This window comes from Panthera uncia, assembly GCF_023721935.1.
Source record: "Panthera uncia isolate 11264 chromosome B2 unlocalized genomic scaffold, Puncia_PCG_1.0 HiC_scaffold_24, whole genome shotgun sequence".
Taxonomy (NCBI): Eukaryota; Metazoa; Chordata; class Mammalia; order Carnivora; family Felidae; genus Panthera; species Panthera uncia.
Genome location: NW_026057580.1, coordinates 40,744,129 through 40,768,099, shown reverse-complemented (window position 1 = coordinate 40,768,099; position 23,971 = coordinate 40,744,129). Strand labels below are relative to the sequence as shown.

At 35.8% G+C, this 23,971-nt stretch overlaps 1 protein-coding gene and 1 long non-coding RNA gene across 4 annotated transcripts in view; one reads left to right on the top strand and one right to left on the bottom strand.

Moving 5' to 3' along the window:
• The window catches only part of LOC125938649 (uncharacterized), a 53,600-nt gene extending 32,348 nt beyond the window's left edge, over positions 1-21,252 (bottom strand). The window contains exons 1-3 of one of the 3 annotated variants that reach the window (XR_007462758.1): positions 20,978-21,252; positions 1,754-1,944; positions 312-703 (exon numbers count right to left, since the gene is read on the bottom strand). This is a non-coding gene — a long non-coding RNA (uncharacterized LOC125938649). The remainder of the gene's footprint in view (positions 1-311; positions 704-1,753; positions 1,945-20,977) is intronic. The other 2 variants (XR_007462760.1, XR_007462759.1) reach the window with 2 other exon arrangements.
• PHIP (pleckstrin homology domain interacting protein) overlaps positions 1-23,971 on the top strand; it is a 138,391-nt gene that overhangs the window by 68,777 nt on the left and 45,643 nt on the right. Inside the window, exons 17-22 of the mRNA XM_049653914.1 lie at positions 342-470; positions 1,658-1,883; positions 5,451-5,588; positions 6,247-6,430; positions 11,299-11,416; positions 22,409-22,549. Of these exons, the coding sequence (XP_049509871.1) occupies positions 342-470; positions 1,658-1,883; positions 5,451-5,588; positions 6,247-6,430; positions 11,299-11,416; positions 22,409-22,549 (936 nt within the window). The remainder of the gene's footprint in view (positions 1-341; positions 471-1,657; positions 1,884-5,450; positions 5,589-6,246; positions 6,431-11,298; positions 11,417-22,408; positions 22,550-23,971) is intronic.

Sequence of the window (23,971 nt, the reverse complement as noted above, 5' to 3'; positions counted from 1 at the left end):
GATTAAATGCAGATAAGTTGGAATGCAAGGTGCAATTACATTTTAAATGTGGCTTAAAGACATGAAGCAGAATTCTATGGGTGGGGGAGATTGATGTTTTATTTCCTGAATTGTGTGTGGTCTGTGTGTGCATAAAGAAAACACTTTGTTTTTCAAGGCTATTAATCTGGCACTTTTCATGAATATTCACAAATTTTGTTACTGTACTGTGTTATACTTAATCTTCACTTCATTGGGATGTATACTTTTACATATCTTTTACCATAAAATTTTAGTAACAGTAATGACCAGTCTTTTTATTTTAATGGTACCTTTCTGATTGTTGGTTAAATATATTTCAGATTGAAGGCCAAGGACATGGTGCAGTATTTGACTGCAAATGCTCTCCTGATGGTCAGCATTTTGCATGCACAGACTCTCATGGACATCTTCTAATTTTTGGTTTTGGCTCCAGTAGCAAATATGACAAGGTAGAGTATGATGATGATGATGATGATGATGATGATGATGATTCTTCTTCTTCTTCTTCTTCTTCTTCTTCTTCTTCTTCTTTTCTTTGTTTTTGTTTTTAATCTGTGGATGCTTAGGGGTTGTATTTCTTCTTCAGGGGTGGGTAAGCATCATTTATGCTTTAACAATCATATTTTAAGTATTCTAGAGACTTAAGTTTCAGTGAACATAGCAGTTGTTAAATTCCTCTTCTCTGTAATAGACATTAGATAATATTTTATTCAGTCATCTATATTTCAGAAAGAATAACTTTTTACTTAGGTTGCTAGAGCAATCTAGCTTGTAATTCTAAAGCTGGGCATGAGAGAGGTTGTCCATAGAGAGACTCTGAAATTATGTAAAATGTTTTATCTATATGGATAAAATACATTTATTTACCTGGGGTAAAAATCTGTAGCTTTTATATGATTCCCAAAAATGTATGACCCACTGATGTAGCTAATATTTTTAAATACTAAAGAGCCTATTTAAGTTCATTGATTAAAAGACTTAAAAATTGAATAGGTCATAGTTTAAGAAATACCAAATCAATAAAGTTGTGAAGTTACAGATGTGTCAGGCATGAGTTCATGTTAATAATTTTGTGTTAATTTAAAAAAAAAAATTCTTTAGCGAAAATGCTTATTAACTCTTGGAAAATCTTGTCATGTTGATTTTTAGGTTAATATAAGTCACATGTACAGTATACTTAAGAGTTTTCTTAAATTGTATAAGTGATTGCATTAGAGTTTAATTCAAGGAATATATTCATTGAGTGATTTCCCCTTGCAAAATGCTAAAACAATTACTGTTTAATAATTAAAAAAATAAGATAATGCATGGTAGCTCTATGAAAGTAATAGTACCCCTGAATGATTTATACCTAGATTTTATTTTACCATTTAATTTGAAATTACACTTTAATTATGTTAGTGTTTTATGTATACAGTCTTTTCCCTGTTCCAGAGAAAATTGAGAGCAGCTGCTTTTCTGATCATAAAATTTAATGTAAAAATATAGTAAAGATTTCTTTACCATTAACTCAAGAATATTCTTTTATATTGTTGCTTAATACCATGATTTACATTAAAACATTGCCTTCCATTAGAAATTTATCAATGATAAATTTTTATTTTCCTTGTCTTTTATGGGTCTTTTCTTTTTACAGATAGCAGATCAGATGTTCTTTCATAGTGATTATCGGCCCCTTATTCGTGATGCCAACAACTTTGTGTTAGATGAACAGACTCAGCAAGCACCTCACCTCATGCCTCCTCCTTTTTTGGTTGATGTTGATGGTAACCCTCATCCATCAAGATATCAGAGATTAGTTCCTGGTCGTGAAAATTGTAGGGAGGAGCAACTCATCCCTCAAATGGGAGTAACTTCCTCAGGTAAATGCTCATTTTCATAGACTGCCAAATTTTCCATTTCTACTGATGTCCTGTAAAACTGCTAATTGGGTAAAATTTTGTTACTATTTTGAACAAATGGGAAGTAAAGTGATTTTTAAAAATTTCTCTTAAGTCTTTTGAATAATGCTTAAGTATGTACTACAAGATAACTAAGGAACATTGGAGAGCAATAATCTTGGTCATTTATTTATTTATTCAACAGCATATATTGAGAATCTTCTCTGTAACACCTCTAAACTGGTTTTCAGTAGTGAATTAAACAGACACAATCCTTGTTCTCCTGGAGTAAAATTCATAAACACAGTTGTAAACAAATAGTTAAAACTTGTGATACATGTTCTTGAAGGGAATAATAGTATGAGGTGAAAGATTAAGACTTCATATCAAAGATTATTTTAAGAAGTGATCAACTTTTAACAATTTTAATTAAGTTAGGGGCAAAAGTGTTGAGAGCTTATTAGTGAAGTAATGGAGAGTAAAAGTAAAATTAGTTGAAGAATTGAAAGGAAGTTGAAATGGAAACAAGGTCTGCAGACCTTTCCTTTTGACAAAAAATGTGGGAATAATTAATGAAGTGAAAGTAATGGAGAGACCCTATAAAGAAGATTAAACCAGTTTTCTAATATATGAATCTGTTATATTTTAGATTAGAAAAATGCTTATGAAAATATTTTAAGTTCTGAACGCTAGCATAATGGACAAAAGTTCTAAGTAGATGGAAAGGACACATATGGGATGTAATATGTACTGAGTAACTTTGAAATAATGGATTTAGATTCTATTAAGGCTGCATCAAAAAACCCATCTCACTGTATTACAGAGAGCGCATCTCTTATTTTCCATTAAGGATTGGGCATGAAATTGCAATGAAGGTGAACATATTGGGTAGGAAGGGCTACTCTTTAAAGTAGATATGCCCACTAAGGATGGAAGGTGAGGAGAAGCATTAGAAGAATAGTCCCTGCTGCTACTTGCAGTGAGTAGTACAATCCAGCAGGCCTGAATGTCTGAAATATGTGAAACTAAAATGTCTCATACATGGACATAGCACAAACTCAAAGAATCTAAGAACAGGTAGTATTTGAGAAATCTAGGCAAATATTCAAATTAGAGAACAGGTAGTATTTGAGAAATCTAGGCAAGTATAAAATTAGAGAAGTCTCAATTATTAAAGAAGTCTTGATCATGGGACTGAAATTAAGATAAATGTCTTCAGTCTCTTGGAGGGGAACTGGCAAGGTCAAATCTTGCCCAGGTCTCAAAATAGGTACCTAGGCTGGGATTTCAAGGAAAGAGAAATAATTAAAATATCAGTGCAACATGATTATCATGGTTATCACTTTTTTCTTCCATTTAACAGTTTGTATTGGACTTTCATAAATAATATCATATATAGATATATATATGGCATCCTTATTCTAAAAGTTGAGAAAATGAAAATTTAGTAACATGTCTTATTTAAGTATATGGAACCACCGGGACTTTAAATCCAGCTCTGACTTTTAGTGCATTCTTTCTTCCATACTAAGCTGCCCTTACAGTAAAAGAGTGCTCCTGTTCTTGACAGTAAGTTAGACACCAGTTTTTAGTACAGGACCACAAGAGAACCCATAGCAATAATTATGGCTTCAACGTGAGTCATAAGATTAAGTGTTCTAGGTCACAAAATTCAAGGTAAACTTCATTTTTTTTTCCATTATTTTAGACTTAACCTAGTGTAATGTAGGACAGAAGGAAAATATTTTTAGCATCATTTGTAACTATATTTTTATTTGTAAATCTAAATCTGCAATAAAATTTATTGTGGAAATCCCTTAGAATTAGGTAAAAATAGATGGCTGTTATGATAATAAGTTGGCTTCAGTGCAGTTTATATTTTACACTGTTAAATTTGTATTTGAGCAGTGCACTTTTTAAATATGCTGCTTCAGTTATAACTTGAACTATCAGATTAGTCACTGATGTTCAGACATGAGACACTACCCAGCAGCCTAACAGGAAAGGAACATCCACAGGCATTTTAACTTTTACCTCTACTTTTACCACTTTGTAGCTCTGTGACTTTGGGCAAGTTCATTTTATCCCATTGAATTTTACTTCTCTCATAAAATGAAATAACATTATGTGCTTATTAATACATGTAATTTTCCCTTTCCTTATACCTTCCTTACTACTAATTCTTCATTTCAGAATGTCCTTTGTATCTTCTGTTCCCAGCCCACTCTAGAAATCCATCTCTTAAATACCCACACACCCAATACTAATTGCTCCTTTTTTCTCATGGCAATGTTTTCATGTATCTCAATACACATTTTTTATCTATTCAGCAGGATTGAACATTCTTATATCCCTATTTAAAATTAGAATATTAAGGTAAATAAAGCAATCCATGCTTTTGAGGAACTATCTAGTGGGCTTCCTTTTTATATTGGGCTTGAGGAAATGAAAGAGGATAGCAGCTAAGTGTTTCAGGGGTAGTCTGGAAAGATTTCACAGAGGAAGTATCATAGAGTTGCCATTTCAGTTGGTGCTTGAAGGATAAGTTAGTGTTTTTCAGATTTATACTTGAACTGGGAGTATTGTGGTTAAAATCTCCAAAGCATAAAGGTGTTTATCCTGTTAGGAGAGCAGAAGAGTCAAGTAGTCCCATATGACGGATACAGGTGAAAGTTGATGCTGGAAAATTATGGTGGGTTAAAACACACCAAGTTCCTACCTACCTGAGGCTTTGTTCCAATTCTTACTTTCTGTCTGGAGTGTTCACTTTCTTGCTCTTCACCTGGACGACTGATTCTTTTTCTTCAAGTCTTAGCTCAAATGCTGCCTTCTCAAAGAGGGCTTCTTTGACTTTTCTGACTCACCATAAGTAGTTCCCATCTCTCTTCCCCATTTTCTTTTTCTCATTATCATCTTTAACATTTTTCAGTCTGCATTTTTTATATGGATTTATTGTTCCAACTTTTCCATTAGGATGTCAGCGCTTAAAGTCAAGGACCTTGAATTCTACTCACCACTGCATCCTCACTTCTTTGGTATAGTTCCAAACACATAATAGACACTCAAGGATTTGGTGAATAAATGAAGCAGTAAAGTTTTTTTGAGAAAGTTGGGTAATGAGATTTGCCTTTTTTAAAAGAAACTGGTCTAAGATGAAATCCTACTTTTGCCATTTACCAGATATGTAACTTTGAGTAATTATTTTGGTTTTCTCATCTGTAAGTGGAGTTAATAATACGTATCTTACTGAATTATTGTGAGGATTATATGAGTGCCTGAATCATGGTAAACAGTAAGTTATCCATGTCACTGTTATTTGTAGTAAATTAGGTTTGCGTTGTCATGTTCCTGGGGGGTGTGTGTGTGTGTGTGTGTGTGTGTGTGTGTGTGTGCGCGCGCGCGCATTTTACTGCCATTATTTCAAATTATTTTAGGTCTCTTACTCAAGCAAAATTTATGTTTAATTCAGGACTCAAAGTGAGCTCAATTAGTAAAATGGTTTGACTAGTGGACTAAAGTGTCCTTAGCATTTTATGTGGTATTAAATAGGACTGAATCAAGTTTTAAGTCAGCAAGCAAACCAGGAGATCAGCCCACTGGACAGCATGATTCAAAGACTACAACAGGAGCAAGACCTGAGACGTTCTAGTGAAGCAGGTATCAGTAATACCAGCCGTTTAAATAGAGGTAAGCAGTGATTGCTTTAAGTAAAATATTTTAAAAATTGTAATAGTTTAAACAGTAAAGAGGCGATGAAACAAATTCATGGCACATCCATTAAATGAAATATTTGGCTGCCAGAATGATCATGTTTTTAAAAACACATAATAGCTAAGAAAACCCTCTTAAGGTTTCAAACTGTAGATAATGAGTCTTTAAATAGATATATTCTTCAGATTTCCCATAGTAAACATGTAGAACCTAGAAAAACTTAAAAAATAAATGTATTCAATAGTGTATGAAATACACTCCACATTCTCAAATATCTCGTCACCCTACTGTAACATATTATTTTAAGAGAAAAGTTAAAGCAAATTTATGAACCATAAATATTTTGGGTTTATCTGTTTTTGCTTCTTACATAGGTTTCCCAGAGTACAAAGCATATTTTAAAAATTAATGATTTTACATGTTTACAGTCAGTAGTTATGATTCATTAGCTTATTTAATTAACTGAATAACTGTGTTTTGTTTTCATTAAACTTTTGCCTGTGGTCTGGTTCCTGATTTGGTAGTTTGTTTGCCTTAATATGAAGTTTCATGTGGAAGATAGTATAGATTTTGTTTTTTCTGTTATAAGCTTATGTTTCTAACTAGAACTTACTATATTAATTTTTTCATTTAGGCTCTGTAAGTTCTACCTCAGAGGTTCATTCACCACCAAATGTAGGACTAAGACGTAGTGGACAAATTGAAGGTGTACGGCAGATGCACAGCAATGCACCAAGGAGTGAAATAGCCACAGAGCGGGATCTGGTAGCTTGGAGTCGAAGGGTTGTGGTACCTGAGCTATCAGCCGGTGTAGCCAGGTAAGGGGGGTTGTGAAGTTTATGTACTGCAGTTGTTTATGTTCATTTTGAATTATAGCCTTCAAAGTACCTTTTCAAATTTCTAATTTATTTTAAATTTATCTGAAGAGCTAGTGTTTTAAACTAGCCATGACTCTGAAGGAAAGTTAAGTTTCAATTATGTCCTTTTCTAGAATGATTCATGCAAATGATTCATGTGAAAGATGTGGATGGGGGGGGTTAAGGTGAGCAGCATATTTAAATCTTAGTTTATCTTGTTTAACTATATTTTAAAACATATATTTCATCGGGGCGCCTGGGTGGCTTGGTCAGTTAAGCGTCCGACTTCGGCTCAGGTCATGATCTCCTGGTCCGTGAGTTCGAGCCCCGCGTCGGGCTCTGTGCTGACAGCTCAGCCTGGAGCCTGTTTCGGATTCTGTGTTTCCCTCTCTCTCTGCTCCTCCCCTGTTCATGCTCTGTCTCTCTCTGTCTCAAAAAAATAAATAAACGTTAAAAAAAATTAAAAAAACAAAAACAAAAAAAACACATATATTTCATGAAGTTATAATTTTTTATGGATTTTGCTCTGCACACCATATATAGGTAATTATAGTGAAATTATAATGAAATAATTATAGTGGAATTATAAATATAGTGAAATGCGTGGTATTGATTGGTAATACATTATATAATCATTTTTTATATATCAAAATGGTTCCTTAATGATTATTTTTTATATTTGGATGTATACATATATAAATTTTGATTTGATATAATTCTGTTCTGAAGGTCCATGTTATGAAAGAACTTTATATCCAGTTGCTTTTGATTTCTTTTGATTTACTAATGCATTAGTCATGAATGTGGTCCATATGAACCCAGCTAGTACTAACTTAAAGTTGACCCTGGAACAACATGGGAGTTGGGATGCTGACCCCTGTATGACTAAATTTGCATATAACTTTTGACTACCCAGAAGCTCAACTAATAACACAGTTAGCTAACACGTTTTGTGTATTATATGTATTATGTATGGTATTCTTATAATGAAGTAAGCTAGGGAAAAGAAAATGTTATTAAGAAAATCAAAAGGAAGAGAAAATGCACTTATACTACTTTACTGTAAAAAATCCACATGTGGAGTACCTGGTGACTCAGTTGGTTGAGCATCTGACTTCAGCCTAAGTCGTGATTTTGCTGTTCCCAACTTCGAGCCCATGCTGGGCTCTGTGCTGACAGTTCAGAACCTGGAGCCTGTTTCAGATTCTTTGTCTCCCTCTTTGTTTGTCCCTTCCCCACTCATGCTCTCTTTCTCTCAAAAACAAATAAACATTAAAAAAAAATTTGTTTAATCTTCTAAAAACAAAAATCCATTTATAAGCGGACTTGAACTCAAAAGATAGTAATGATACAATTTAAAAACACTTTTAAGGGTGCCTGGGTGGCTCAGTCGGTTAAGCGTCCGACTCTTGATTTCGGCTCAGATCATGATCTTGCAGTTCCTGAGGTTGAGCCCTGCATTGTATCAGGCTCTGCACTGGCAGCATGGGGCCTGCTTGGGATTCTCTGTCCCTCCCTTTTCTCTCTGCCCCCCTCCCCTTCTCGTGCATAGTCTTTTTCTGTCTGTCTCTCAAATAAATAAACTTCAGTAATAAATAGATAAATAAAATTAAAAACCCTTTTAACCTGAATGTTTATATAGATTATGCTTCTTGATTGGACAATACTTGAAATTTGTGTCAGGATTTAAGATTAATTATAGAAATAAAGTATAAATTTGAACAGCAACGTTACTTGATGACAAGTCTACCCAGATGTTAATAAAAAATTAACTCTCATGGTGAATATATATATATATATATATATTTTTTTTAATGTTTATTTATTTTTGAGATAGAGACAGAGCATGAACGGGGGAGGGTCAGAGAGAGGGAAACACAGAATCCAAAGCAGGCTCCAGGCTCTGAGCTGTCAGCACAGAGCCTGACGCGGGGCTCGAACTCACAGACCATGAGATCATGACCTGAACCGAAGTCAGACGCTCAACCAACTGAGCCACCCAGGCGCCCCTCATGGTATATTTTTAGTTGGATTTTTGTCTACCTTTTAATTCTAATGTTAAGGTTTGAAGGGGGTATAAGTAACACGCATCTTTTTAATAATAGTTCTGTAGTAACTGAAAACAAAAAAGAATGGGATATGAAATCCGAATGTTACTCTTTATTATTGCTACAACTGTGGAGGATGAGGGTTTTATCTGCATGAACTTGTGTTCCTAGTCCTGATCCCTAAACACCAGTAGCACTGGATCACAGTATTTCACCCCATGTGAGGCAAGCAGGTTTGATTCTTTAAAATGCAGAACAGAATGTATACATTGCAAATAAGAGCATAAGATTGGGAAGAAACCAGAGGAGTGGGGAAGATGTATTTCTCTTCATATGTTGTCTTTTTATCCTTTTTACATTGTGCTTAACCATTGAGCTGATGGTCAAGCAAGGCTGTGACCAATGACTTCCTGGAGCTTTTCCCCCAATACTTAGTACTCTCACTTTGAGAATTTTCCTGGGATATTCCCCCCTGGTAGGTAGTTTACAGTTTGCCCCTAGAAGGCTCCTAAGTGGGTTAGACCTATTACGTTAATTAAAATTAAATGCAAATGCATTGATTGGATTCTAACAGATTATTGTCTATAGTATATAAAGAACTCTCAAAACTCAGCAGTGAATAAAACAATCCAGTCAGAAAATGGGCAGTAGACAAGAACATTTTATCAAAAAGGATATACAGGTGGCAAGTAAGCATATAAAAAGATACTTGACATTAGCCATTAGCAAGATGCAAATTAAAAACACAAGGAAATAATTTCTGTATACCCAGCAGAATGGCTAAAATGTAATAATAGCACTGAGTGCTAAGGAGAGTGTGGAGAAACTGGATTATTCATGCATTACAGGTGGGAATGTAAAATATTACAGCCACTCTAGAAAGCAGTTTGGCACTTTTTAAAGAAATCTAAATGTGTAACTACCATATTATCCAGTAATTGCATCTTGGGCATTTATCCCAAAGAAATGATAACTTGTGTTCACACAAAAACCTGTACCAAAGTGTATAGCAACTTTATTTGTAATAGCCAAAACCTATAAACAATCCAGATGTCGTTTAGTGAGTGCATGGTTAAACATATTAGCTATATCCACACTATGGAACACTACTTTGCAATAAAAAGGAATGACTTATTGATAAACAGATTGAATGAATCTTGAAGAAATAATGCTGAGTGGGAAATCAGTCTCAAAAGGCTACACACTTTATTATTTATGGACTGTTCTTAAAATGATAGAAGTATAGAGGTGGATAACCAATTAGTGGTCCTAGACTTTGTGGAGAGGAGGTGCTGAGAGGGAATACAAAGGTGTGGGCATGATAATTAAAAGTATACCACAAGGGATCTTTGTAGTGATGGAAATGTTCTCTATCTTGACTGGGGTAATGGATACACAAACTTGCACATTGATAAACTGGAATAGAACTAAATATACATACACACATGAGTAGAAGAAAAACTGGGGAATTCTGAATAGTATTAATATGTTGTATCAGTGTCAACATCCAAGTTGTGATAGCGTATTATAGTTTTGCAAAATACTATTGGGGAAAACTGGGTAAAGGAGACAAGGAATTTCTGTATTATTTCTTAAAACTATATGTGACTCTATGGTTATTCCAATAAATTTAATTTAAAAAGAATAAATAATGGGGCTCCTGGGTGGCTCAGTCAGTTAAACATCTGACTTTGGCTAGGGTCATGACCTCATGGTTCGTGGGTTCGGGCTGTGCTTCAGGCTCTGTGCTGAAAGTGCAGAGCCTTCCTGGGATTCTCTCTTCCTCTCCCCAAACTTGGGCATGTGCTTGCGTGCATTCTTACTTGCTCACTCTCTCTCTCAAAATGAATAAACTAAAAAAATAAATAAGAAATCAAGATCAAACAAAAAATTAAATCAAGGCCATTCTTTTTACAAGATTTAAATTTACTCTATTTTCCATTTAGAATTATGACCAGCTGCATTAGAGATTCTTCAGTTAAGTAAAATGACAACATTCATATACTCTAGTAATAAAATATCCACATTATAGAGCTATTCCAAGTTTGAATATTAACTCCCTTCCAACTGAAATCTCCAGGGAAAAATTAAAGTTCAAATATTAAATAGCCCTGCAGGTCAAAAACTTTAAAGGTGTAAGGAATTAAAGTAAAAAATAAAATTCTCTTGCAATTGTAAGCGAGGTGCCATGAAATTAAAGTTCACAATTAATGTTCTTCAACTTTTTTTCTGTTGCTCACTTTCAGCTTGATGCCTGGAATGAGTTGAAGTTTTTTCAATAGCTGAAGCTATACCTACTTTTCATTGCAGAGGACATAGTTCTTTCAGGACATTAGAAGTTATATTAGTTCACCCTCAAGGTTCTCTTCTAATTCTTTTTTTAAGATTCTAGCTATCCATGGGCACAAGAGATCATCACAGCCCAAAGATCATACAGCCCTACACTGACATAATGTTAAAAAATACAATTTCTAACCCTTGGAGTAGTTACCTTAGGAATAACCATGTTCCCAGGACTGAGTACTTGATTTGCTAGGGACCATAAGCAGAAACAGTAGTATCAAGTTCAAGTAGACCATCTGTCTTTCCAGTATTCCAGTCATTTAATGACAAATGTCTAGAGCTCATAGCCTATGCATTTAAACTTAGAAATGGTTATCATATCCTCTGCCTGAAAAGAAAATTATCAGGGGTAGCATTCCTTCTCTGACACTGAACATACCTTTCAGAAATCATTTATAATAATTCTAGATTAACGTGTGACTTATAATTCTCTTTCAGTAGGCAGGAAGAATGGAGAACTGCAAAGGGAGAAGAAGAAATAAAAACTTACAGGTCAGAAGAGAAAAGAAAACACTTCGCTGTTCCAAAAGAAAATAAAATACCCACTGTTGCAAAGGTAAATAATAATTACTTGGATGTTTAATATTTTGCTTCATAAGCATAATGAATATTTTAAGGCCCTTTGGTAATTAAAAATGTTAACATTTTTAAAAGACTATTTCATTAATGAAATAAAGTTTATATAGTTAATTCTTGATTATCTCTTTGGATGATCAGTTATCACTTTATTTTTTTATTTTACTGCCTTCAAGCATACCTTTTCCCCAAATGCCAATTATTACTTGCCCATTAAATGTAATAAATTGTATTATAAGTCTAATAAGCAAGATCCTTTTAGTTCTGCCATTGATTGCACACTCTAAAAGTTTTTTAGTTTTGTTTTGTCCTATCCATTTTTTTGTTTTGTACCTGTTCTTCTAGGTAAGTCAGTTATGCTACTATAAATAATAGTTCTTATTATCTCTATTAAAAAAAAATTGTTTCTATGAGTTTGCTTTGTTGGTTTCTCTGTGTTCCTACTCTGGAAAAGCTTTTGGATCTGGTAGGTTTCTCTTAGTCATGCCCTAATCTGAGAAAGATGTGTACTTATCTTCTTGAATGTCAAAGAATCACAATGACCTACTTTTCCATTCTTTCTCTTTTTCAAACCTTCTTCGCTTAGAAGGTTCAGAGCCTTAGAGTGCAAAATGGAAGTAAACTATGGTGCTTCTTTTCTCTTAGAAGTCACCATCTAAGCAGTGATCTAAACAAAAAATAACTGATTTCTTTACCCTGCTTTGTCCTCTTTCCTCTTTCTATTTGAGTTCCTTAAAACTATTGTATATTAGTCTTGCTTACAAGAACTCTTTTTTTTTTTTTTTTTTGTGACTCTTCTTTTTAAAGGACTTAGGTGGTCCTTTGCTATTGTATATTTTCCTTTATTTAGGGGTATCATACTCTGGGATCAGTAGGACCTCACAAAGGTTCATGTTAGTGTAATCTGAGGTAATCTTTTGTTTTCTGGGGGTCTTTTTGGTTGGTTGATTGGTGGTGGTTTTCGTGGTGGCTAAACAGCATGCCCTTTTCTGGATCCTTTGTTCAGAATCCAAGGATGTGGAGATATAAACTCATGTAATGATGGTGAGAGTTTGTATGGCTAGCACTTTTTTGGATGAGATATGGTAATATATATTAAAAGAACATGCTTGCTTTTAATCCAGCGGTACTTGGATTACTTTAAAGAGCGGTTTTTGTGGGGGGCATCTGGGTGGCTTAGTTGGTTAAGCGTCCGAGTTCAGCTCAGGTCATTATCATGTTTCGTGAGTTCAAGCCCTACGTCAGGCTCTGTGCTCACAGCTTGGAGACTGGAGCCTGCTTCAAATCTGTGTCTCCCACTCTCTCTGTCCCTCCCCCACTTGTGGTCTGTTGCTCGCTCTCTCAAAAATAAACATTAAAAAAATTTTTTTAAGATGGGTTTTTTTTAATAGAAAACTACTGATGTACATGTATGTACGTGTATATGTGTGTCTGTGCGCTCAGATATTTATAGTTTCTCTGATGGGAACAACTAGAATGACTTTAATGTCCACTGGTGGAAGAGAGGTGAGGTAGGCTGTCATTATGTATCCATGGAATATTATACAGCTTTTTAACAAAATGAGTTAGAACTCTGTTGCCTTAGAGAATGTTTATGATACATTTTTAAGTGAAAAAAGAAGTATGATAGTAATGTTTATGACCTAGTTTTTTGTTTCTCAAATTTTATCAAAATAAGTGTTTGAAAGCATACCTACAGGTGTATAAATTATGAGATGGCCATCTTTCATCTCAGAGTTGCAGTGTTTTTTTCTTCTAATAAAAGGTACTTAGTATGCAGGTAGGAAGTATAAATTAATACAAGAAACTGTTTAGAAAGCAATAATAATAAAAGGATTTTTAGCAGTAGGTTTCGTCCTAAAAAATTACTTGGCTTAAATAAATAGAAACTATATTTTGCTCTGATAAAAGCCTTAGTTGGTGGTCCTGGTCCACTGGTCCGTAAATTTTTAAATGAATTTGAATTGTAGGTGAAAATGTTAGATGAAAGAAGTAGGGTACATTACATTCCTCATGCATTACTCACAATTATGATTTTAGTTGACCACTATTTCCTTTTTATACCCCTTTGAATTTCCCAGAATTCCTAGAAAATTACAAAACCCTTCAATAATCCTTTTAGAGAGAATCCAGGTGGAGTGAATCTTGTGTCCTTGTATGTGAAAATGTCTTTTATTTCACATGGCTATTGCTAGTAACCATTTGGACAAGAGTAGGGCTGAAGTGCAGGGCAGTGTTCTAGTGACAAGAGTGGTTGCGGAGAAGGAACTGGAGAGTGGAGAGTTGGATGAGGGAACAGGGAATGGTTGAACTCAGATTGCAGTTATGATGAGTCTTTTTTTTTTTTTTTTTAAGTCTTTACATTTGCTTTATTTTTATTAATGTTTATTCATTTTTCTTTTTTTTTTTTTTGTATGAAATTTATTGTCAAATTGGTTTCCATACAACACCCAGTACTCATCCCTCCTCAATGCCCATCACCCACCCTCCCCTCCCTCCCACACCACATCAACCCTCAGTTTATTCTCAGTTTTTAAGAGTCTCTTACAGTTTGGCTCTCGCCCTCTCTAACTTTTTTTTTTTCCTTCCCCTCCACCATGGTCTTCTGTTAAGTGTCTCAGGATCCACATAAGAGTAAAAACATATGGTGTCTTTCTCTGTATGACTTACTTCACTTAGCATAACACTCTCCAGTTCCATCCCCGTTGCTGCAAATAGCCAGATTTCATTCTTTCTTATTGCCAAGTAGTATTATTCCATTGTATATATAAACCACAACTTTTTTATCCATTCATCAGTTGATGGACATTTAGGCTCTTTCCATAATTTGGCTATTGTTGAAAGTGCTGCTATAAACATTGGGGTACAAGTGCCCCTATGCATCAGCACTCCTGTATCCCTTGGGCGAATTCCTAGCAGTGCTATTGCTGGGTCATAGGGTAGATCTATTTTTACTTTCTTGAGGAACCTCCACACTGTTTTCCAGAGCGGCTGCACCAGTTTGCATTCCCACCAACAGTGCAAGAGGGTTCCCGTTTCTCCACATCCTCTCCAGCATCTAAAGTCTCTTGATATGTTCATTTTAGCCACTCTGACTGGCATGAAGTGATATCTCAGTGTGGTTTTGATTTGTATTTCCCTGATGAGGAGTGACGTTGAGCATCTTTTCATGTGCCTGTTGGCCATCTGGATGTCTTCTAGAGAAGTGTCTATTCATGTTCTGGCCATTTCTTCACTGGATTATTTGTTTTTCGGGTGTGGAGTTTGGTGAGTTCTTTATAGATTTTGGATACTAGCCCATTGACCAATATGTCATTTGCAAATATCTTCTCCCATTCTGTCGGTTGCCTTTTACTTTGTTGATTGTTTCCTTGCAGTGCAGCTTTTTATCTTGATGAGGTCCCAATAGTTCATTTTTGCTTTTAGTTCCCTTGCCTTTGGAGATGTGTCAAGTAAGAAATTGCTGCAGGAGAGGTCAGAGAGGTTTTTTCCTGCTTTCTCCTCTAGGGTTTTAATGGTTGCCTGTCTCACATTCAGGTCCTTCATCCATTTTGAGTTTATTTTTGTGAATGGTGTAAGAAAGTGGTCTAGTTTCATTCTTCTACATGTTCTGTCCAGTTCTCTCAGCACCATTTGTTAAAGAGACTGTCTTTTTTCCATTGGATATTCTTTCCTGCTTTGTCAAAGATTAGTTGGCCATACTTTTGTGGGACCAATTCTGGAGTCTCTGTTCTATTCCATTGGTCTATGTGTCTGTTTTTGTGCCAATACCACACTGTCTTGATGATGACAGCTTTGTAGCAGAGGCTAAAGTCTGGGATTGTGTTGCCTCCCACTTTGGTCGTCTTCTTCAATATTACTTCGGCTATTTAGGGCCTTTTGTGTTTCCGTACAAATTTTAGGATTGCTTGTTCTAGCTTTGAGAAGAATGCTGATGCAATTTTGATTGGGATTTCATTGAATGTGTAGACAGCTTTGGGTAGTATTAACTTTTTAACAATATTCTTCCAATCCATGAGCATGGAATGTTTTTCCATTTCTTTATATCTTCTTCAATTTCCATCCTACGCTTTCTATAGTTTTCAGCATACAGGTCTTTTACATCTTTGATTAGGTTTATTCCTAGGTATTTTATGATTCTTGGTGCAATTGTGAATGGGATCAGTTTCTTTGTCTTTTTGTTGCTTCATTATTGGTGTATAAGAATGCAACTGATTACGTTAATTTTGTATCCTGCAACTTTGCTCAATTCATGTATCAGTTTTAGCAGACTTTTGGTGGAGTCTGTTGGGTTTTCCATGTATAATATCATGTCATCTGCAAAAAGTGAAAGCTTGACTTCATCTTTCCCAATTTTGATGCCTTTGATTTCTTTTTGTTGTCTGATTGCTGATGCTAGCATTGCCAACACTATGTTAAACAACAGTGGTGAGAGTGGATATCCCTGTCGTGTTCCTGATCTCGGGGAAAGCTCTCAGTTTTTCCCCATCGAGGATGATATTAGCTGTGGGCTTTTCATAAATGGCTTTTATGATGTTTAAGTATGTTCCGTCTATCCCGACTTTGTCGAGGGTTTTTATTAAGAAAGGATGCTGAATTTTGTCAAATGCTTTTTCTGCATCGGTTGACAGGATTATACGGTTCTTATCTTTTCTTTTATTAATGTGATGTATCACATTGATAGATTTGCGAATATCGAACCAGCCCTGCAGCCCAGAATGAATCCCACTTGATCATGGTGAATAATTCTTTTTATATGCTCTTAAATTCTATTTGCTAGTATCTTATTGAGAATTTTTGCATCCATATTCATCAGGGATATTGGCCTGTAGTTCCCTTTTTTCCTGGGTCTGTGGTTTGGGAATCAAAGTAATGCTGGCTTCATAGAATGAGTCTGGAAGTTTTCCTTCCCTTTCTAATTTTTGGAACAGCTTCAGAAAGATAGGTATTATCTCTGCTTTAAATGTCTGGTAGAATTCCCCAGGGAAGCCATGTGGTCCTGGACTCTTACTTGTTGGGAGATTTTTGATACTGATTCCATTTCTTTGCTGCTTATGGGTCTATTCAAGTTTTCTATTTCTTCCTGTTTGAGTTTTGGAAGTGTGTGGGTGCTTAGGAATTTGTCCATTACTTCCACAGTGTCCAGTTTGTTGGCATATAATTTTTCATAGTTTTCCCTGATAATTGCTTGTATTTTTGAGTGATTGTAATTATTCCATTTTCATTCATGGTTTTATCTATTTGGGTCTTCTCCCTTTTCTTTTTGAGAAGCCTGCCTAAAGGTGTATCAATTTTGTTTATTTTTTCAAAAAAAACAACTCTTAGTTTCATTGTTCTGCTCTACAGTTTTTTTAGATTCTATATTGTTTATTTCTGCTCTGATCTTTATTATTTCTCTCTTTCTGCTGGGTTTGGGGTGTCTTTGCTGTTCTGCTTCTATTTCCTTTAGGTGTGGTGTTAGATTTTGTATTTAGGATTTTTCTTGTTTTTTGAGATAGGCCTGGATTGCAATGTATTTTCCTCTCAGGACTGCCTTTGCTGCATCCCAGAGCATTTGGATTGTTGTATTTTCATTTTCATTTGTTTACATATATTTTTTAATTTCTTCTCTAATTGTCTGGTTGACCCATTCATTCTTTAGAAGGGTGTTCTTTAACCTCCATGCTTTTGGGGGTTTTCCAGACTTTTTCCTGTGGTTGATTTCAAGTTTCATAGCATTGTGGTCTGAAAGTGTGCATGGTATGATCTCAACTCTTGTATACTTATGAAGGGCTGTTTTGTGACCCAGTATGTGATCTGTCTTGGAGAATGTTCCATGTGCACTTGAAAAGAAAGTATATTCTGTTGCTTTGGGATGCAGAGTTCTAAATATATCTGTCAAGTCCATCTGTTTGTTTGGGCCCTTGTTTCTTTATTGATCCTGTGTCTAGATGATCTATCCATTGTTGCAAGTGCTGTATTAAAGTCCCCTGCAATAATCACAGTCTTATCAATAAGGTTGCTTATTTTTCTGATTGTTTTATATATTTGGAGGCTCTTGTACTTGGCGCATAGACATTTATAATTGTTAGCTCTTCCTGATGGATAGACCCTGTAATTTTATATAATGCCCTTCTTCATCTCTTGTTACAGCCTTTGTTTTTTTTTTTTAATATTTTTTTAATGTTTATTTATTTTTGAGACAGAGACAGAGCATGAATGGGGGAGGGGCAGAGAGAGAGGGAGACACAGAATCGGAAGCAGGCTCCAGGCTCTGAGCCATCAGCCCAGAGCCCAACGCGGGGCTCGAACTCACGAACCGTGAGATCGTGACCTGAGCTGAAGTCGGACGCTCAACCGACTGAGCCACCCAGGCGCCCCTCTTGTTACAGCCTTTAATTTAAAGTCTTGTTTGTCTGATGTAAGTATGGCTACTCCAGCTTTCCTTTGACTTCCAGTAGCATGATAGATGGTTCTCCATCCCCTCACTTTCAATCTGAAGGTGCCCTCAGGTCTAAAATGAGTCTCTTGTAGACAGCAAATAGATGGGTCTTGTTTTTTTATCCATTCTGATACCCTGTGTCTTTTGGTTGGAGCATTTAGTCCATTTACATTCAGTGTTGTTATTGAAAGATACGGGTTTAGAGTCATTGTGATGTCTGTAGGTTTCATGTTTGTAGTGATGTCTCTAGTACTTTGTGGTCCTTGCAACATTTCATTCACAGAATCCCCCTTAGGATCTCTTGTAGGGCTGGTTTGGTGGTGATGAATTCCTTTAGTTTTTGTTTGTTTGGGAAAACCTTTATCTCTCCTTCTATTCTGAATGACAGACTGGCTGGATAAAGGATTCTTTTTTTTTTTTTTTTTTTTTTTTTTAGTTATTTTAAATGTTTATTTATTTTTGAAAGAGCAAGCAAGTGAGCACGCAAGTGGGGGAGGGGCAGAGAGAGAGGGAGACACAGAATCCTGAGCAGGCTCTAGGCTCTGAGCTCGAACTCACAAGCTGTGAGACCATGACCTGAGCTGCAGTCAGACGCTTAACCGATGGAGCCACCCAGGCACCTCTGGATAAAGGATTCTTGGCTGCATATGTTTTCTGTTCATCACATTGAAGATTTCCTGCAATTCCTTTCTGGCCTGCCGAGTTTCAGTAGATAGGTCTGCTACTACCCGTATGTGTCTACCTTTGTATGTTAAGGCGTGTTTATCCCTAGCTGTTTTCAGAATTCTCTCTTTATCCTTGTATTTTGCCAGTTTCACTATGCTGTGTTGTGCAGAAGATCGATTCAAGTTACGTCTGAAGGGAGTTCCTCTGTGCCTCTTAGATTTCAATGCCTGTTTCCTTCCCCAGATCAAGGGAGTTCTCAGCTATGATTTGTTCAAGTACACCTTCAGCCCCTTTCTCTCTCTTCTTCTTCTGGAATTCCGATGATAGGGATATTGTTCCATTTGATTGCATTACTTAGTTCTCTAACTCACCCCTCATATTCCTGGATTTTTTTAATCTCTCTTTTTCTCAGCTTCCTCTTTTTCCATAATTTTATCTTCTAATTCACCCATTCTCTCCTCTGCCTCTTGAATCTGTGCTATGGCCGGCTCCATTTTATTATGCACCTCATTGATAGCATTTTTTAATTCCTCATGACTATTTTTTAGTCCCTTGATCTGTGTATCAATAGACTCTCTGCTGTCCTCTATGCTTTTTTCAAGCCCAGCGATTAATTTTATGACTATTATTCCAAATTCTTGTTCTGTTATATTGCTTAAATCGGTTTTGATCAATTCGTTAGCCGTCGCTACTTCCTGGAGTTTCTTTTGAGGAGAATTCTTCTGTTTCATCATTTTGGGTAGTCCCTGCAATAGCTGCAAACTGCAGGGTACTTCCCCTGTGCTGTCCAGAGAAACTTGTGTTGGTGGGCAGGGCCACAGTCAGACCCGATGTCTGTCCCCAGCTCACCACTGGGACCACAGCCCCTCTCCTAGGGGCAGGACTCGCAGTATGATGAGTGTTGAAGTACACATCTCTTTCACCCATACACCTCAGTAATCTTTTTTAGGAGTACAATACAAGACCTAGATTTTTGCTTTTTTCTCTCCTCCTCCTCCTCAGTGCAATATTAGCGCCCCAACATGCTTGTGAAGCCAAAGCATGATAGGTTAAAAAAGAAACCACACTACAGATGGACTTACATGACTTATATAGGGAAGCTAATTGGATGCACAGAACAGATAGTTGAAATAGCATATTCTCAGAGAGCTAGGCAAGGATATTGGGAACATGTAACCTTAAGCAGTTTTGGAGAGGATCCCATTAGATACATTGGGATGAAACACATCATTATTGAAACCAAGAACTCAGTGGATGACCTGACTAGAAGAATGTAAGACACTGAAAAATTAGTAAGCTTGGAAAGGCAAGTTGAAGAACTCCCCCAGAGTGTATCAACAGGGAATGAAATAATGGGAAGAATGAGGGAAGTGTAAAAAGCAAACATACATAGTTATGTAATATGTATGTAGGTATATGTAAAGAGAGCATGCAAAGTATTAATGAGTCTCTGAAGAAGAGACAATAGAGGGAGGAAAGAGTTGAAAAATAATAAACCAGCATTTTCTTAAAATTAACCTGGCTGGTGTGCCGTGCCAAACAGTAGAAACAAGGAGTAAATGATATAGAATTAAAAATTTTAAAACCTCCACTAAGCACGTGATAGATTTGAAAACATGTAAAACAACATTCTGAAAGTTTCCTGACCCCGAGAATCACCTGAAAATGAACACAAACTCGATTAATGTTACATAACTTCTTATTTTGTGTTAATAGCATGAATTCTTGTGAGCATCTCATAGAAGAGATATGAAGAAATTGTTAAGGAACCAGCACCTACATTAAGAAAATTGGCTCAGGCACCTGGGGTGGCTCAGTTAGTTAAGTGTCCAACTTTGGCTCAGGTCATAGTCTCACTGTTCGTGAGTTCAAGCCCTACGTCGGGATCTGTGCTGACAGCTCTTAGTCTAGGCCCGCTTTGGATTCTGTGTCTCCCTCTCTTTCTCCCCCTCCCCCACTCACTCACTCTCTCGCGCTCTCCCTCCTCTCTCTCAAAAAGGAAATTGACTGTAACCTCTACACCATAGCATTTGTGCCAGTTTTCGGTTGGACTGGTACATGTTAGAACCAAGTGCTGACGTACATTGGTTCAAGAGATGGAAAATCACCTATAAAGATGACAGTGCCAATGGAACCATGCTGCTTGTAGTTCTGGACAGTTTTGACATTCTACCACCAACTCATCCAACTTACAGACATTTGTGCCTGCCCTTCCCTGTTGCCTACAAAATTGGGTAGTATTAGTGCTGTCCCCTTAGGCCCAGTGCAGACTGATGTCCTCAAACCTGGCATGGTGGTCATCTTTGCTTCAATCACTACAGTTGTAGTAGGGTTTGTTGAAATATGTGCACCGTGAAGCTCTCTCTGGTGCTTATGTGGGCTTTAGTGTCAAGACCATATTTATAAAAGATGCTTGCCATGGCACTATGGCTGCTGATAGCAAAAATAACCCACCAGTGCAAGCAGCTGGCTTCGCAATGCAGATTATTCTCTTTAGTCATCCAGGCCAAATTAGTGCTGGCTGTACACCTGTGCTGAATTGTTACACAGTTCACATTGCTTACAAGTTTGCTGAGCCAAAGGAGAAGATTGATTGGTCTTCTGGGAGGAAACTGAAAGCGGACTCTGAATTCTTGAAATCTGTTGATGCTGCCATAGTTGATATAGTTCCTGGCAGGCCTGTGTGTGTTGAGAGCTTCTCTGACTGTCCTTCTCAGGTCATTTGGTTCTTTGTGACATAAGACAGTTGCTGTTGGTGTAATCAAAGCAGTGGACAAGAAAGCTGCTGGAGTTGGCAAGGTCACCAAGTCCGCCCAGGAAGTTAAATGAATATTATTCCTAATACTGGCCACCTTGTCTTAGTTAGTAGTGGAAGAGTAATCTCAGAACTGTTTGCCTCCGATGGCCATTTTAAGTTTAAGAAACTGTTTAACGATAGTAATGCATTGTAAACTCTTGAAAGAACCTTTTGTGGATCATTTGGTGTGTGTTGGGGCGGGGGGTGGCAATTTTAAGGTAATTTAGTTTTTAAATTAGTACTTTTAATGGAAGCAACTTGGCCAGAAATCTGTCACAGAATTTTGAGACCCATTAAAACAAAGATTAATGAGAAGGGGAAAAAAAGCCGGGGCTGGGGGGGGGGGGGGGAATTGGTTACAGTCTCAAAGTTATTTTCTGTCACTTTAAAGATTTTCTTATTGTATGATATATATTCATTAATGATATATTATATGCATAAATCTCATGGCAGTCTGTTTTTAAAAGTAATCTTTATTTTCTTTTTTCTTTTATATTCACAAGTAGTCTTTTTTTTTTTTTTCAGGTGTGAATTCTTAGGTTTGTTGGGTTTGTCACCATGTTGGATTTTCTCAGTTTTTGATCATTGTTAGTTGTGTTCTCATCTGCTGCGTTCAGTCTGCAGCAGAAGAGAGATAGCCAGCCACCTGGTGTCCTAGCCTCACAGTGGTAGGGTAGTTTTGTGATCACCGTTTTGGTTTCCAGTTTGCCCCTACCTAATGACATATGTCTCACAGCCCATGGTCCTCTTTCTTTTATCTGTTCTATAGGTTTAATGTGGGTATAGGAGAATTGTTAGTCTGCCATTATGAATCTTTTAGTCTGTATCACTTAATCAGAAAAAAACTTTTTCTAAGCTAATTTATCAGTAAGTGAATTTTAGAATTTCACAAACCTGTGATTTAACCTAAATATTTAATATTAATGATTTACTATTAAAATACTTGAACTGGAACTATAGTCCACTTACGTGATTATCTTAAATATGAATGTATTTTTTAATAATTAAAAAATAGATAACTTCTACAGGAAAAAGCATGCTCTTTGATCACATTTTAAATAAATAAAATTTAATTTACTTTTTTCCAGAATCATGCTCATGAGCATTTCCTGGATCTTGGAGAATCCAAACGGCAGCAGACAAATCAACACAATTATCGTACAAGATCTGCATTGGAAGAGACTCCTAGACCTTCAGAAGAGATAGAAAATGGCACTAGTTCTTCAGATGTAAGATCTCAGCACATTCACAAAGTTGTTATCAGTTTTACTTGTTTTTTTTTAATATGACTTTCATTCTTTGCACTCATTGATGTATTATAGATGTAGCTCAAAGATGATGTTTTCTAGGTCTTACAATGATAATGATAGCTTCCATTTACTGAAGACTTATTATATATGTTCCAAGCATGGCACACATATTCATAATACCAAATCCACAAAACAAATGCATATGAATGAATTATTCCTATTTTATGTATGAGGTGTCTGAAGTTCAGAGATGTTTAGATTACCTACGTACCTAATTATTAAATGGTAGAGCGGGAGTTAAACCCAAGTTCCTTTCTTTACACTAAAGCCAACCTTTTAAACTAATACCTTGAAGCTCTAGTCTGTAATTATAATAACTAATTAAGAGACATTTGGCAATTTTGGTTAGCTTTTTAGCTCTGTACTAGTGTATGACTTTCTTAATTTAATCTTTTAAATTTTCCTTATGCATAATTATTTCTATAAATATCATTGTCCCTACTAAATTATATATTCTTTCAACAAAGGCAACCAATTTACGATCATAAATTAATCTTAAGTATTTACAACATTTCCCTTACTCTCTCCACCTTCCCAATCATCCCTCCCCCAGTTAGGTCAAAGACTCTATGATCCTATTGACTACTATATGTTTATGAAGCAATGTTAGACATATACGGGAATTCTCTGAGTATATTCTACTTTGTAGACATGGCAGTAAAACTCAAACTGTGAGAGTATGCTAACCACAGTTGAGAAGTTAATCTCCATTGGCTTCAGGTCCTAGTATGGCCAGGTCAAAATGATAATGTCCAATCTAGTAAAATGACCAAATATACTAATAACATAATTTTGACACATGACAGTTTAGATATACACATAAAATATATGTGAGCTAGTTATTTGCCTTTATAAAATAGTTCCTTATTTTTGAAAGATTTAGTATGATTCTTTTAGTAATATGTTTCTATAAAATATTCTAAATGTGATTCAGCTTATTAGAAACATATTTTCACATATATCTGTTACATAGGAAAAAGTTAACTAATCCTTCATTTGTCTTCAAAACTAATTTGCTTATACTTTAACATTCATTCAGAGCAACTGAATAAATTTCTAGATGAATACATGGAGAAAAGAATATTGCGTATGGTACAATATATTAACGGAAAGAATCCTGGTTTTTTTTTAGTTCAAATATCTTGTACTTCTGTATAGTACTTAATTTTCTACTAAGAATATAGAAGTACATTTCTTTTCTCTCCCTTTAAAGAAGTAATATGTATAGTAATGATGGGAATAATCGGATCATTTGTTTATTTTTTCAGTTATATTGAGCAGAGATTAAATTTACTGTTGGATTTGATCTTTTCATATTTGCTTAGTTCTCAAAACATTGTG